The 15,473-nt window shown below is 36.9% G+C and overlaps 2 protein-coding genes and 1 pseudogene across 5 annotated transcripts; all 3 read right to left on the bottom strand.

The window, feature by feature from the left end:
• Positions 1–4,157: 4,157 nt before the first annotated feature.
• LOC148268995 (uncharacterized) lies at positions 4,158–11,474 on the bottom strand (annotated as a pseudogene). The gene is made up of 7 exons (XR_015816702.1): positions 11,158–11,474; positions 7,929–7,979; positions 7,697–7,873; positions 7,416–7,562; positions 6,376–6,428; positions 5,890–6,084; positions 4,158–4,966 (listed from the first exon to the last, which is right to left on the bottom strand). The product of XR_015816702.1 is annotated as an uncharacterized LOC148268995 (transcript).
• LOC110812134 (uncharacterized) lies at positions 7,316–11,127 on the bottom strand. The gene has a single exon (XM_022038816.2). The coding sequence runs from the start codon at positions 10,620–10,622 to the stop codon at positions 9,864–9,866; it is 759 nt and encodes a 252-aa protein (XP_021894508.2). The 5' UTR covers positions 10,623–11,127; the 3' UTR covers positions 7,316–9,863.
• Positions 11,475–12,767: 1,293 nt separating the features above from the next.
• LOC110812219 (pentatricopeptide repeat-containing protein At2g13420, mitochondrial-like) lies at positions 12,768–15,453 on the bottom strand. 3 transcript variants are annotated; one of them, XR_015817320.1, is made up of 2 exons: positions 13,521–15,453; positions 12,768–13,417 (listed from the first exon to the last, which is right to left on the bottom strand). XR_015817320.1 is itself a non-coding variant. In XM_088214283.1 (1 exon), the coding sequence occupies exon 1, from the start codon at positions 15,373–15,375 to the stop codon at positions 13,801–13,803; it is 1,575 nt and encodes a 524-aa protein (XP_088070409.1). In that variant the 5' UTR covers positions 15,376–15,453; the 3' UTR covers positions 12,768–13,800. The 3 variants fall into 3 exon arrangements, 1 of the variants encoding a protein (XP_088070409.1); XR_015817321.1 differs by having other exon boundaries at positions 12,768–13,406; XM_088214283.1 differs by having other exon boundaries at positions 12,768–15,453.
• Between the last annotated feature and the right edge of the window lie 20 nt (positions 15,454–15,473).

The raw sequence follows: 15,473 nt of genomic DNA, 5'->3' as shown, positions 1-15,473 counted from the left end.
TTAATACGAATAATTATCTCATTTTAAAATAATTTCTTATTTTATAAATTATTACACCTTTGACATTTTAAATGTTAAATTTAATAATAAAAATTGTTATATGTCACTTATTTAATTATAGAATTATTAGTATATTATTTATTAAATAAATTAATAATTAATATTAATATCTAAAACGTTTAAAACTATTATAATTATTTTATAAGTGTAAAAATTTATTTAACTAATAAAAATGTAGTTTAACTAATATTATGTTAATAAAAACTATTTAAAAATATATAAAAGTTGTTTATTTAAATAATAAAATATACAAAATAATTTCCAAATTTTTTTAAATTATTTAAAAATGATTCTCCTTCATCTTCACCCACGGAGAAAATGAATTTGAATAAATTATTTAAACAAAAAATGTATAATAATCTACAAAGCATATGTTTTTTCTATTAATTTTTTTTTTCTGTATATATTACCAAATTTTAGGAACTCTAGAGCTTCCAATTTTCTAGTTTTCGGGTATTTATTATATTTTATAAAAATAAAATAAATAACACCCACCTAAATCTTTTATTTTATTTTATTTTTTATTAATAAATATTATTTTTTAATTATTTAATTTATTTTATTATATTTTATTTTAATAGAAAAAATTGAGTAAAATTGATAAAGAATTAAATTGAAAATAATTTTAAGAAAAAAGAGATGAAAATTTAGATTCTGATGATATTTTTGAAAGAAAAATAAAAAATCGAAGGTGAAAACGCAATTTAGAAAAAATTTATCATGTTAGACGTCCGGTCAGTAGCCCCAATCAACCAGGACGTGCCAAGAGACAAAGGTGCTGACGCAGGAGGCCACGCGGGGGGGCCACGTGGGCAATCCACGTGCACACAATGGAACGGCTGAGGTCCGGTCCCGCACACACAGACGACATGGATGCACTCCCTCCAAAACGCAATCGAATGGCCAGATTAAAAGTGATTGGACGGCCCAGAGTGAATCGCGATGGACGGTCCAGATTGGATCGCGATGAATGGAACAGATTCACTCCTTATTTAATCGCAATCGGACGGTATAGATCAAACACGATGAACGGCCTAAATAAAAAAAGGATAGATATAAATAACCCTCATCCGCATCAAACCCTAACCCTAGCCGTCAGAACCCATTGTTGGAGAAGACGATCCAGCTGCCGGGGAGCCGACCGCCGCCACTCGTTGCCGCATCGGAACCCTTTCCGACTGTCAAAAAAAGTAAAAATTTATCTTTTTGCACAAAATTCAATTTTAAGCTCACCCATAGCTAAATCGGAGTGAAAGGACCAGCCAGTTGCCCGGAACACACTGGCGAAGCCGCCACAGAAAATTTCATAAATCGCCTCCGATGAGGCCTTTTCCGATTCTCGTTTTGTATAATTTTTCTACCATTGTGATCATCGTTTTTTTCTTTACAGGTTGACCGAAGCGAAACACCCAACTATAACGTGAGCCGGAGGAACCGCCGCATCAGAGAGCCCCGCCACCGGTGAGTTTCAATTTTTCGTATTTTTTCGGCTTACCGATGCCCTATAGCATGTGTGCTAGCAGAAATCGATGTAAAATCGGCTAAATTCGGCCGATCCGAGGCAGATTGCCAACACGGGAAGCGGCGCCGTCGTTGGAGCACGGCGGAGCCACTATCGCCGAAGTACGACGGAGTCGCCTTATCGGATTTTTGAAATTGGCTGAGTGGGCCCTGAGACTAATTTTGGGCTTATTTGGAATATTTGTAGGTACTATAAGCGCATTTCAGTTCCTGGAGAAAAATTCAGGGAACCCAAGGACTGCCCATAGGTGCAGTAAACCGTTTAGCTTTTCGACGTCAAATCGAATAAGGATTCTTCACCCTATTCATTATCATAGAGTTGAAGTCTAAATAAATGATAATATAATATTTTGTACAAATTAAATAAACGTGCATAATTAATTGCGGAGTGCAAATGGAAGCCGAACCAGAAATTGTTCTTTGTTGATTTATTTTACTGTCTAAAAGCATGATAGTATATAATTTATCTATTTTATGGTTTGAATGCATCTATTGCTGTCTTACGTGACTATTGTTTGATTTGGGATTGAGATGTGATTACATTACTTGATGCATGCTTATTTGCTCATATAATTATGTTTGATATAGAAATGAGACTAAAGAGAAACGGAAAAGCTATATGATTAAATAAATAGATGAAACAACACCCTTACTGGATATCCTGAGAGATGATGGACGGATCGGGTATATAGGAAACCCCACCATGACTGTTGTCTCATACCAGACGGGGTATGAAGACTTAATAAATTGGCGCCCATACCGGACAGGGTATGAGGACGACCCGCTTCACCCTCATACCGGACATGGTATTGAGATTTAAATATTTTGACACTCATACCAGACGGTATATGGAGACAACCCTGTAATTGAGGTTGTTAAAGGAAAAGGTTCAAATGTAGTAGGGACATTCTTATGAACTCCCATGGATACCAGTAGGCTGGTGAAGAGAGAAACAGTTATGATTTGGTTTATTATTGATGGATATAGATTTATGATATATTCTATATTGCTAATTGTTTACGAAGTTATAATTTGTACGATATTATTGTATTTATAGGTTGTTTTCATAAATTCCATTATGCTAAGTGAACGAGAAATGATTTTATGATTGATAAACGAATTTACTAAATTTAATGCTCTATTAGTGATTTTCAATTTTATACCAACATTTACTTCTATGTTGGTGATATCGTGTGATATCCTTATTGTATCTCATCCTTATTCTAACAATTTTCAGATCAAGAAGACCAGGTTCCAGAGTTTGATATGCAAGAAAATTGCGAGTAGATGCTAGATGTTTTGTATTTACCATTTTATTTCCTTATTATTGTGTTTCTTTTAATTATGAATTTTGTAACGCTGTTTAGTACTTTTAGTTATTGTGTAAGAAATGTAAACGTACACCTTTTGTTTTGTTTCCACACTTAAATTATTATATATTTCCTCTTAGAAATTTCCGGAGTCGTTATAGATAAATCTATATTTTTACACATCTTAAGAATGGTTTAAAAAATAAAATTAATCGATTGATTAAAATATTAAATTTATAGTAATATTCGACATATTTATTATATTATTATTAATTTAAATAATTATTAAAATATTTTTTAATTTATTTTTTAAAATGTCTAAAAATAATTTAATTATATTACTTTTTTTTGTTTAAAATTAAAAAAAAAATAAAACATTTAGAAGAAACGAAAAATATTAGAAATCAAAATTATGATAAACGAAAAAAATTTAAAAATTTCATTAATTTATTTTCATAATTATAGTTTTACTTTTTCATTTTTTAAATATTATCTTATTTTCCAGCTCACCATAAAAAAAGTTTCAATTATTTTCCATTGTTAGGCATAAATGGGGAGTTCTCAAAACTACGGGGAATAATAATTGACAAGCAAAAGTTACTAGTCGAGCCACGTTACATGATAATTAATATTTTTAATTTACGTGGCAATCTTTTTTCTCAAGTACAAAATGCATTTTTTTTTATATAAAAAAATACATATATAATCGAGTTCATTGTATTTAAATTATAATAATTAAAATAAAATTTTCTGATTAATTTTAGAAACGTAATTAATATTATTTTAATGGCGATGGATTAGCAGCCAACCGTATTAATGGACTTTGAATTTGTTCGGTAAAGCTCATAATCTACGTTATTATATGCTTATTAGTCTATTTTATTTTATGCCGGTGTATGAACTAATTCTGCGATTAAGGCTTGTATTGATTTTAGTTTTAAAAATAATTTACGAGTAGATTGCAATGATAAAAGGAGTGGTAATAAACAATAGTGGTGTGGTAATAGCAAGTGTATCCGTAAGGGTTATAATAATGACGGTTGTAATATTATTATTAAAGAATAAAAATACAATTTATAATATTACTTCACAATATTTAATTTAATTTAATTTATTAGTATATTAAATATTATCACGGTAAAATATTATAATTTTGATAAAATAATAAAATTTTGTACCTGAACATTGCATTGAAATGGGAAAAGATTAAATCGAATTATTTTAATATTTCAATTTGATATTTTAATATTATAATAGTTTATACCTTCTGACCATTCTTCTTGAAAATCATTATTTTGTTTATATTCGATAGTTTTTTTTTATATGTAAAATAACAAAAAGATGCCGCTCTTGATGCAAAACAGATACAACAATCACCATCAACTCTGTTTTTTTCCTTCACTAACAGCAAACAGTCCTTGGATTTATACTAATATCAACAGGCAACTAATAGTCAGACGATAACTGATGATCCATAGTAAAAGTTAAACTGAAACTAGCGTGATAAGGATGAAAGTCTTGGGATTTCCGCAGCAAACATGGGATCAAATGCGCAAGTTGGTTAATTTGTCCTCACTGTGCCCAGAATGAGATTTTCACAACCATACCCATTCAGTTTGTTGATAGCTCTTTGAGCATCTTCCTTGTTTTGTGCAGCCAAAACCTCTGGTCATGCCAGTCCACTGATCAACCGCAATATAAACGTAACTTACAGCACCCAACGGATGGAACAGCTCCAGTAGATCAGGTTCCCGGGTGTTCTCTGAGAGGTTTGCGACCCTAATGGAGTTTTTATTGTTCATAGTGTCTCATAGCAGTTTGAGTTCTCTCGGCTCCAGCTCTTTGTCCTGGAGGAATATATGTTCCCTTGCTTGCGCCAGATGCATCTGTGGATTCTGACACATCGGGTTTATCAACAAAACCCTCAGCCTGTAGAGCAAGATCCTTGTAAGGGCACCTGGATGTCCAATGATCCTCATTCTTATCACAAGTCAAACATACCATAAGAACTGCACCACCTTTCCCCAGTTGGGCCAAGGAATCTCCAGCAACTTTGGCTTCTTCAGGTTTGCTACCTGTTTCAAAAGCCACTAGTTAATAATAACTGTGATGATCATAAGAAAAATAAGGCATAAGAAAAATAAGGCGGCACAAGGTTCCGCAAGCTGAGGCTAAATGGATATTAGTTGATATTATATACATAATTCAAGCCCTTGAGACAAAGGTTTCCTACCTGAAATAATAGTAAACATTGAGACGGTAAAGAACTAGAAAATTTCTACAAAGCCAAACCAGAAGTTATCATGCATCCACCATTTGTTCAAGCATGTATACACACAAGAAAACCGCACAAGAAAATCATTTCCAGGTCGAATGTTAAACTTATGTCTAAAAAAATCATTGAAATTCATTCTCCATTCGTTCAAAATCACCGAGAAAAGTAATTTCTGTGATCAACTGCAAAAAACATTGAAGAGCACATTGAGTTTTTCATGGACAACAAATCACGAAAAGAAATATAGCAGTGAAATTCAGTGATGAAGCATTATGAATATATACTTTTTATCTCAAGGGAAAGCCCAAAAAAATTGCATAACATTGATAAGAAAATCACAGGATTTATGTGGCAACAAGACCAAATTACAATGGTTGAAACCACAATTTGTCCTGAACTTTATATTTAACCTAACATTGGTAATAAAAGAAAAAAATGATTAATAGCAACGATGCTCAAACCAAAGCTAAATATCATTCTTTATCTAGTTTACTTTCCAATAACACAAAATGGAATGAGAGGAAAGCAAATACTAAACCAAGGGCCTTGCGTTAAGAAGATTTCCTTTCACTCTCTACATGTTCATTAGTTTCACTGAAAGCTTCCATAAATTAATCAGTGTCAAGGACAAAAACTTTCTCACGAGTTATGACCCGGTAAGCTAAATTCATGATAGTAAAAGGAGACCCACAAGAATGGAAGACTAAGGAGGGAGGACCAGACCGGGGACTCTGGGGCGCTCGAGGAGGACTTCATCAGTGGATACCATGGTCAGATTACTACCTACGTCCTCCCGGACAGCGTCACCGAACTTGGGCCAGGACCGGCGTTCAACGGCGCTCTTTCCGAGGCGAGCCTGACGCGCTTGCGGGTGCGGGTGGTGGTGATGACCTTAACCTGTTACCATCTTCGTTGAACCTGTATGTTACCACCTTTTCATGCCGTTCTCATCTGGACCTATCTCCTGCTTTGGTTGGCAGCAGATAGTCTAGGTCTTCTGTGTCGTCCTCCTCCAGCTTCTCCCTCTGCAGGGTCGCCGCCGGGGCCATGCTTTCTGCCAACAACGGTTCCGATTGACAGATTGATAGCGAGTGGCACAGGCGAGTTGGGTTTGGGTTTCGCGACTCCGGGCGTTCCATCGAATACAGGAGGAAGATAGAGGAAACGGCGTCGTATAATCGGCTCTAATTGTCATCAGCGCCACATTACCTTGGTTTTGCTGGACATTTTTCCACCGAATGAAGCGTCGTCGTATTTGGTTCCTTTGGGTTGTCATGGAAAAGTGGTTTTTATTTTATAAAGACAATATATTATATTACAGGGATTCACCTTTTTTTTTTTTTTATAATATTTAAAGTGAATAACTCAAACAGTACTCCAAATTGCCCGACAGGTATTTATATTGTGGGGGGTACAAAAGGATTCATGATACTATATATGACAAATGCCAAATTGGTCACAACCATCAGCAAAATCTCATCTTTTCAGTTCTATTAAAATGTACAGATTCTATTTTTATATTTGATCTGATTGAGGCATCATTGGCAGATAATAACAAATTTATACAGCTAACCAAACAAAGGATTGCATATAACGAGCGCATGCCGGAAAAGAAGACATTTGAATAATTTAGTGCCAGTGTAAAATAAAGTGACCAAATAACTAAGAAAAAAAAAAAAAATTAAAGACTGCAAAAGAATCTCATACCCTAGACAAAGTCAGTAGTCTAGTAAGCTTTCATACAAGATCTTATCTAAAAGGAGATATGATTACCAGAAAATTTGAAGTAAAATACTGTTTGTCTCACTATTGTGGAACCCTGCATTAAGTTCAAAACATAATTTCGCAACTCAAATAAAACTCAAGTCAACATTCATTATAAGATCATATCTAAAAAACACATGAAAACCAAGAGAAAACTAAGACCTATTGGTTATATTATTGATTAGCGGGGAAAAAATGCTCTCAGTACCTGAAGTAAACAGGCATTACAACAAAAGAAATCATATATGTATAGAGCTCGAGCTTGTGGGTAAGAAATGGAAACCAAGTAGCCAAGGAATAAAGGAGTGCATAAATGAATTCTTTTTCACAGTTCAAAATAATTGTGTATGTATAAATTCCAAAAAACAAAACCTAGAAAATGAAGAATCCAAATGCACGTACTCTCTATTGCACACATTGGCAACACATCAAGTGAACATTTATCAGAAAATGCACTGAACCTTGGTTGACATGACCCAGCTTACCAGATTTTCCAGACAAGAAAACCCACATTTCATACCAAAAATCACACCATAAGAGAGAGCTTGCAAAGAAAATAGGTCAAAGTGATCTCCCCATCTCATTGCATACACCAGAAACAAAGTCAATTGAACAACTGAAATGCAAAGAAACTTACACAGCCAGAGAAAATAAGCAAGACCAACCAATTCACTTTTAATACAACACCCAATCAACCACCACCACCACCACCACCACCCCCAACATTTCAATCCATAGTAGACAGACAGGTGGCTTATGCTGCCACAGCAAGTGCAGCCAAGCCAGCATCATTGGTGGCAGTAGCACTAGTGGCAGTCCCCTGCGGGGCTCCCCATGGTGTCATCTTCAGCAACATGTTCCTTACTTTTATCAGATTTCTTGGAGCCCTTTTCACTTCTAGAAGATTTTTCTGATTCATTCTCCTCTCCTTTCGCTTGTTTCCCTGCAGGACTACAGAAACATATGCTTTTCCACTTCATGGCTGAAAACCAAATTACCAGTAGTGGAAAACCAACCTTCTGATCTTCCTTCAAATCAGCTTCTCCCCACTATAAGAGAACACGAAAAATGTTCCACAACCTTTACGAACTGAAATGGTTGCCTACCCAATAACCACTAACTTCTCCAAACACGGCCTTCTATCTCATGAGTTTAAATCATTAGTTATAAGCCAACATATTTTATATTCACTAACAAAATATGTCAGCATCATCGACTAGTTGCAAAAAGCCAGTGCCAGTTCATGTGCAAGAAAAATTTATGTTACAACAAAATCATTGAGCACAGCTAAGACATGTCCTGTCTGGTCAATACGTACAAAGTTAAATGATGAGAAATTGAAAAAGTTTTAAGCAATGTAAAGGCAGAGATACTTTTAAAAAGAAATCAAAGTTGGTAAATGGAGGGAAAAAAATGAGTGATAAATTTTTATAGATTTTCCTAAGGCATGCATGGGTGAATTGAAGGATGATATATTCTATGAGTTTTCACATCTTAGACAAAATGAAGTTTAGTAGCTAACATCAAGGACACAGGCCGTTGTGTAAAATGTTTATAACACAAGTAGATGCTAACTCTAGAACAATTAGTTGTGTGAACATGATTAGAGAATTGGCATGATCAATTATCAAACTAAAGTAACCTTGAGAACATATACTTCATTCAATTATACACAATATTATTATTGAATAAAATTCTAAGTCAAATTATTATGGAATTACCATGGATACAATTTTTAATTCACTCGAAGCAAGCAATATAGTTTATTATATAAAATAAAAAAAATATATATATAATATGGACAAAAAAATAAAATATGCAGTTCAACAACAAGGAGGCCACCAAATTCAAGAATTTAGAGGGACAATCAAGTTGATCCCTTGATGTCCTCTATTTGTACATATGAATTATTTTTCGTAATAAGGAGAGATGGAGCTATTAGTGTGAGTGCTTCTTATGGCATGATTATTGTAGTATCCTTCTGCTGTGAAATATTTCTGTTTGAGCTATAATAACCACTCTTGCAATTAGTCTCTCACTAGAATTTTCACCAAGTATTAGGGTTCAAATAATAAATCACCAGACAAGATGCTATATAGAAAAGGCACATGAAAACTTGAATTTTCAGACAAAAACTCAGAAAATAACTGAACTTAGAAACTCCAGCTTTAAAATACTAATCACATACCACTGGCACTAGACTATCATCAAAATGGTGGCTGAACAAGTGAGTTTGGTTGAGGAACATTTGGTGTCAGAGCTGTTCAGTGCTTCTTATTTGTGATATTAGACACCAAAAACTCAACGAAAGGAAATTATGATAAACCAAGCAGGAAATCAACTGTGCAGGCGCAAATAAACTTGGTACCTGATTACTCTACAGGTTGCACTTAAAGATATCACATAGTTACACAGGATCAAGCAAACAATAAGGAAGCAGCCATAAGACTGGCTTCTATTGAATCAAAACTACTTCCTATTGGATTTAGGGCTACTTAGTTGTTCTTAAGTTGAACATTGATTAAACGCATTCTAATAGACGTGGAGGCATTCACATAGATGGATTTCTCACTCTATTAGTTCCAATTAAACAAGATGACAGATGCTATACTCTTTCTAGATGTTACAATCTTCTACCAAAAACAATGATGTTTAAAGACTTTATCTCATTCAAAGACTTAAATGAGAAAATAAATGTGATAACTTGATATAAAATTCGGGTTTTGGAAGCATCTGTGCTAAACTTCAAAGAATATAATTCTTATTTCTTATTCACCAACTATCAAGAATATTTTTAATTCTTTCAGAAAAATAGAATTTAAATAACTTAAAACTCCAATGGAGAAAGAATTCCTATATTCCAAATATACTACTCGAAACTAATGGGATATACACTTAAACAGGACTACCAATACTATTTGACCTTGCCACCATCAAGCGACCTCATTGTTGCTATTGCTTAAATGATTATGTTTTATCCTCTTGATCTTCAGCGGCTGAGCCCCGGGTAACCTCCTTGCAATGATCACAAAACACAGGTTTCCCGTCACGTAATGCCTAAACATCCAAATTGTAACAAAATCCTCATTCTTCCTCAGGCCATGATCATTTTGGAACCTTTTCCACCCATTGATCAGAACATAAATCTTGGACACCCAAATCTTAAACACCATTGGGTAGGCAGTGCCCCTATAATCAAATGTGGTAACAGGGATGCCCTTAACAAGGTCCTCCTCAGGTCCCAACAGTGGCTTCAGCAATTCTTCCACATGCATCTTCTTCATTGACAGCCTGTTTTGACTATCCTTCACATCAGTCTCTGTCAACTGCTTCTGAAAGGGCCTGCTGCATATTCTAATGAAGCCATGCAGGCTGGGTACAGGAGGAATATCAGGCGGGATATACCCGTCAACAAAGGAGGAAGAGGAGGATTCGCCTGCTGGGGACTGTTGGTTTCCCAGAATGATGTTATTTGCAGGGCTGGTGGTGGCTTCTGGGGTTATCTTCTCATTGGTTATTTGCAGGATTCGCCTGGTAATATTTTTTCTAATGGCTTCCAAATATTTGGTTTTATGTTCATCAAGAGCAGAAAGAGTTAGACTATCCAATTTTGTACGCTTGAGAATAGCAAGAGTCACGATGGCACCAATTTCATCTTCTGAATAGCGTTCCTTCCTCAAGACTTCCTCCATGATTGTTAGTTTTGAGGGGCCATGCTCTTTTTTGTCTTCTTTTGGTAGGGTAATGAGCGTAAAAAGAGACTACCCGCAGAATTCGTATATGGTAAGATTAGAGAAAGGAAATATAATTTATTAATAAGAGTTTTACGCTTAAATAAGTAGTAGTAGTAGTAGTATAATTAGAAGGAAATTTCCTTCCTTCAAAGTTAATTTGCTTTGGAATTCACTTAAATCTGAGAGTTTGGCTCAGGCTAGGTCTCTCAACTATTGGCCTTTATAGAAAAAATTTCCTATTTTAACGTTACAAAAGAAAAAAAAAAAGGAAAAAATGCAGATATGAGTACAAGTAGTGGTGATACACTTAACCTCCTCACCTTTGCCGTAGAATCTGTACTTTATCACATTCTTTACGCCGTTACAGTGTCGCCCTATTTCCTGCTTCGGTGGCAGCAGGAAGTCTTGTTTCGCCTCGTCCTCCTCCATCTCTCCCATTCTTTACGTCCTCCTCCATGATTTCTGCGAACCTTCGGTCTTAATTGATGGATTAATGGAGAGGACTAGGGCACGGAAGAGCTACGGTTATGCCGTTCTCATCCGGGCCTATTACCTGCTCCGGTGACGGCAGGAAGTCCAGGTCTAGAGTGTCGTCTTCCCCCAGTTGTCCCCACCGCAAGTTCGGGTCCCGGGTGGCCGTCGCCGCCATGCTTTCTGCAAATAGTCGGTCTGCATCGATGGATTGATTGATAGTACGTAGCCGTGAGATAACCAGGAATGGAGTTAACGACTCCCAAGTGTGGCATCGAAAATGGGAGCGGATTATCCGGGAAAAACGTTGGGGTATGGTAGGCTAAATGAAACGTCGTCGTTTTATAGACATATATTATAATAGTACTTGATTATAACTACGATAATAAGCTCAATCACATACAAGCAACTATAATTTAAACCGACCTTTTTTTTTAAAAAAAGAATTACTTTAATAACAACACAATGAATTATGAAAAAAGAAAAGGCAGGTAATCTGCAGGATTGACATATGCAGATTACAGATTTTCACCATGAAAATTTAAAATTGTCCAACAGAAAGATCATAACAGAAGAGAAAGTGGCAAGCAAAACAGATGAAAGTGATTCCAAGTGGACAACTGAAAGACTGAAAAAGAATTATATAGCCAAAGCAAAAAAGGGTAAAATCAACCAATTGAATTTCAATAACACCCATCAACCATCACCACCGTTGTCACCACCATCACCGCCGCCGCCAGTTCCCTCCATGGCAGCCACAACAGCAGCTGTGCCTACCACTGCAGCTGCGACCATGGGTGCATCATTGGTGGCAGTAGTACTCATGGCAGTCCCTTGGTTGGCTCCTACATCATCATTTTCAGCAATGCGTTGTTTGCTTTTATCAGATTTCTTCTGGGATTTTTCACTGCTGGAAGAATTTTCTGACTCGTCCTTCTCCTTCTCCTCTCCCTTTGCTTTTTTCCCCGCAGGAATACAGAAACATATGGTTTTCAACTTCATGGCTGGACCCAAATTAACACAGCAGAAATCTCACTGATCTTCCTTCACAATAAGCCTCTCCCAACTATAAGAGAATACCAAAAAGAATTGCAGAATTATTAGAAATCAAAATGGTTGCTTAGTCAACAAGCATTAACTCTTCCCACAAAACAAAATAGCTTATATTTTATGGGTTTAAATTGGCAGTATATAAGCCAATACTACCTCTTTTCACTATTAAAAAACATTGACCTCATCAATTAGTTGTAAAAAAGCCATAGCCAGTACATGTGCAGGAAACCAGATGCTTACAACAAAATCATTGAGCACAGCTAAGACATGTCCTGTCTCCTCGATGCGTACAAGGTTAAATGGAGAGAAGAAAAGGAAAAGGTTTAAGCAGTGGAAGGGTGGAGATTCCTTTTAAAGGAGAAAAAGTTGGTAAATTGACAGGAAAAAAAATTAATAGATTTTCTCTGCATTTTTTCTTGCGAAAATGGAATGAAATCATGGATATTCTATGGGTTTTTACACCCTATATGATGTTTTATAACAAATATAAATATTTACTCTAAAATGATTAGTCGTGTAAGCAGGATAGAGAATTGGCATGATTATTTACTCAAACTAAAGTAATCTTCAAAACATCTATTAATCCAATTGGACTGCATTATTATTATTGAATATAGTTGTACAGTCTGATCATTATGGAGCACGATATGAAATGTTTATTGTATATATGTGCGCCTATATATGAAATAATAAAATATGTGGGTCTTTATGGCATGCTTATTGCACCATTCTTTTGCCAAGAAATATGACATCTTCCCAGTTGGTTCTTCTGGTCCAAAATAAACCTATTGCACCAGTACTTGATCAACCAGTTGACTTTGTCTGTGGACCTTCCGGAGTTGTAAGATATTCAAGGATTCAACGTCGAATTGCTCCTCCTCACTGACACTTCGTAAGCCTTTAGAATAATATGTTTTCTTGCCACATACTTCTTTAAGAGAAAAACAGGAAACACTGGATGAACTTGAGATTCCTTAGGCAGCAGCAACCGGTATGCCATATCCCCAGTCTTCTTTACCACTTCAAACAGTTCATTGAATTTAGGAGAGGGCTTGAGCTCACAGCCAATGAGCAGCCTGTAGGGTTGAAGTTTGGGCAACACCAGCTCACCCTACATTAAACTCAGTGTTTATCGGCATATTGCTTACCTCTAGTTTGGACCTTTTGAAACTGCTCCTTAAGCATTCTACTCATTTGCCGTTTTTCTTCTAAAACTACCTTCAAGGAGGCTGAAGATGTCTCAATTTCAATAATTGTTGAAATGTAAGTGCAGATAACCATTGAATGCTTGGAAGGAAACATTTTGAGGCTAGAGTTAAAGTGGAGTTGTACCAGCAGTCTGCTAAGGTTGAGTCATTTCGACCACAAGGTTTTTTGAAGGCCATACAGCGCATGTAAGCTTCCACACTGGATGGATCTCCTTTGACTGAATGAGATGGCATATTGGTAGCTGGTAGAAATCATAAATCAATAAGTTCTGTCACTGAATCACTGAATTGTTGAAGTCTCGTCCTCACCCATTCACCTGGACATCAGAAGAAGCTAGGCTATTGAATTGAATGAGTCAAAACAAGTAGCATTCATGAAGTGGATATGTAAAGAAGCATAATTTTCATCTCCTATATGGCTGGAAGGGATAGTTTTTAAACTCTGAGCCGAAAGTTATTGATTCTTCATCAAGCTTCTTCTTCAATCTCCTCCAGGTTCTCAACATGTCAGATTGTATCAAGCCTCTATATAGTGTCTCAAAAGTAACTTTTTGGGGTAGAAAACCCCTCTCAATCATCTCTACAAAGTATTGGCAAGCCTCTCTCCACCTCTGCCTCTCACATAACCCGTGAATCAACAAGGTATAGGAATCCAAATCCGGCCCTGTGCCACTCACTTTCATATCACCCCATATCTCTTCTATAGCCTTCATTCTATCCAACTTCATTAACATACCTAACAATATATTGTACGTCTGCAAGCTTGGCACACACAAGGTGTCTTCTTTTAATTTCCTATACAAGTTCAAAGCACCATGGACGTCTTTCCTTCCCCTGTACTCCTTGAAAAAGCAATTGTAAGTCGCCGGGGAAGGACTAACACCATTCCTCACCATTTCCTCAAGCAGTTCCTCCGCATCCTCGAGCCTCCCGCAAGAACAAAGACACTTAATAGCAGATGTATATGTTGCCACCGTGGGAGATATACCCTTCTCTTTCATCAACTTCAACTTATCAAGCGTCAACTGCGGTTTATGTCCCCTGCTATATACATGAAGGACAATGGAGAAACTAGTAACATCTGGCTCAATTCCTCTTTGACGCATTTGATCAAACATCTTCTCTGCATTCATTATCGTCCGCTCAAACCTCTCCTCGGGTTGCAACCTGGCCCTCCTGCAGACACCATTCAAGAGCACATTGTAGGTAACCACATTCGGCTCGATACCCTTCTCGATCATCTCCCTCAGGAACCTCTCTGCCATATCCATCCTCCTAATCTTGCACCACCCATCAATCAAAACGGTGTAAAGTTTACCATCAACTCCGAACTCGTACTTCCTCTTGTTGAAAACCTCGACAGCCACCTTCACGTGTCCGTACTTACATAAAGTATCCAACAAGAAACAGAACTCGTTGATGCCGACCTTATCGTCGATGAAACATGGCATGTCATCGAACGCGCGCACGGCCTGCCGTGTGAGTCCGGCAGCGATCAACCTCCGAATAAGAATCAAGAAAGTGTGAGAGTTAGGCCGAATGTTGTTTTGGTCCATTTCCACTATTAGCTGCCAAACGACGTCGAACTGGCGGACCCGCGCGAGGATGTCGATGAGGAGGTTGTAGGAAGTGGCGGCGGCGGGGCGGAATGGCAGGGACTGAGAATAATGGAAGAAGGCAAGGGCAATTTTGGAAGAGTGACGGAGGCGGAGAAGGGTCTGGTGGAGAAGGTGAGTAGAGAGAGAGACCCCGTGGAGTTGCTGAGGAGATTCCATGAAGTGGAAAGGGTTGTGGTGGTTGAGGAGGATCTGCGAGAGCGAGTCGGCCTCGTTTGAAGGTTCCAGTTTGGGGAGGTCGAGGAGGATTCTGTCGGCTGCTACGGCGTCGTTATGGGCAGCGGAGAGGGACGATAAGACCCTGAGGCAACCGGAACGGAAGACGGAGGGCGTTTGGAAACTTCCGAGTAGCCTGGGCGCCATTGAATTTAATGTAATTTGCAGTCGCTGCTAGAGACAATATATATACATACACACACACATATGAATATCCCCGTTACTCCCTGTGTAAGCTTATATAA

Source organism: Carica papaya, chromosome 2 (genome assembly GCF_054855325.1).
Source record: "Carica papaya isolate Zhongbai chromosome 2, ASM5485532v1, whole genome shotgun sequence".
Taxonomy (NCBI): domain Eukaryota; kingdom Viridiplantae; phylum Streptophyta; class Magnoliopsida; order Brassicales; family Caricaceae; genus Carica; species Carica papaya.
Note: the sequence above shows the minus strand (reverse complement) of the source record. Positions and strands in the feature narration are given on the sequence as shown.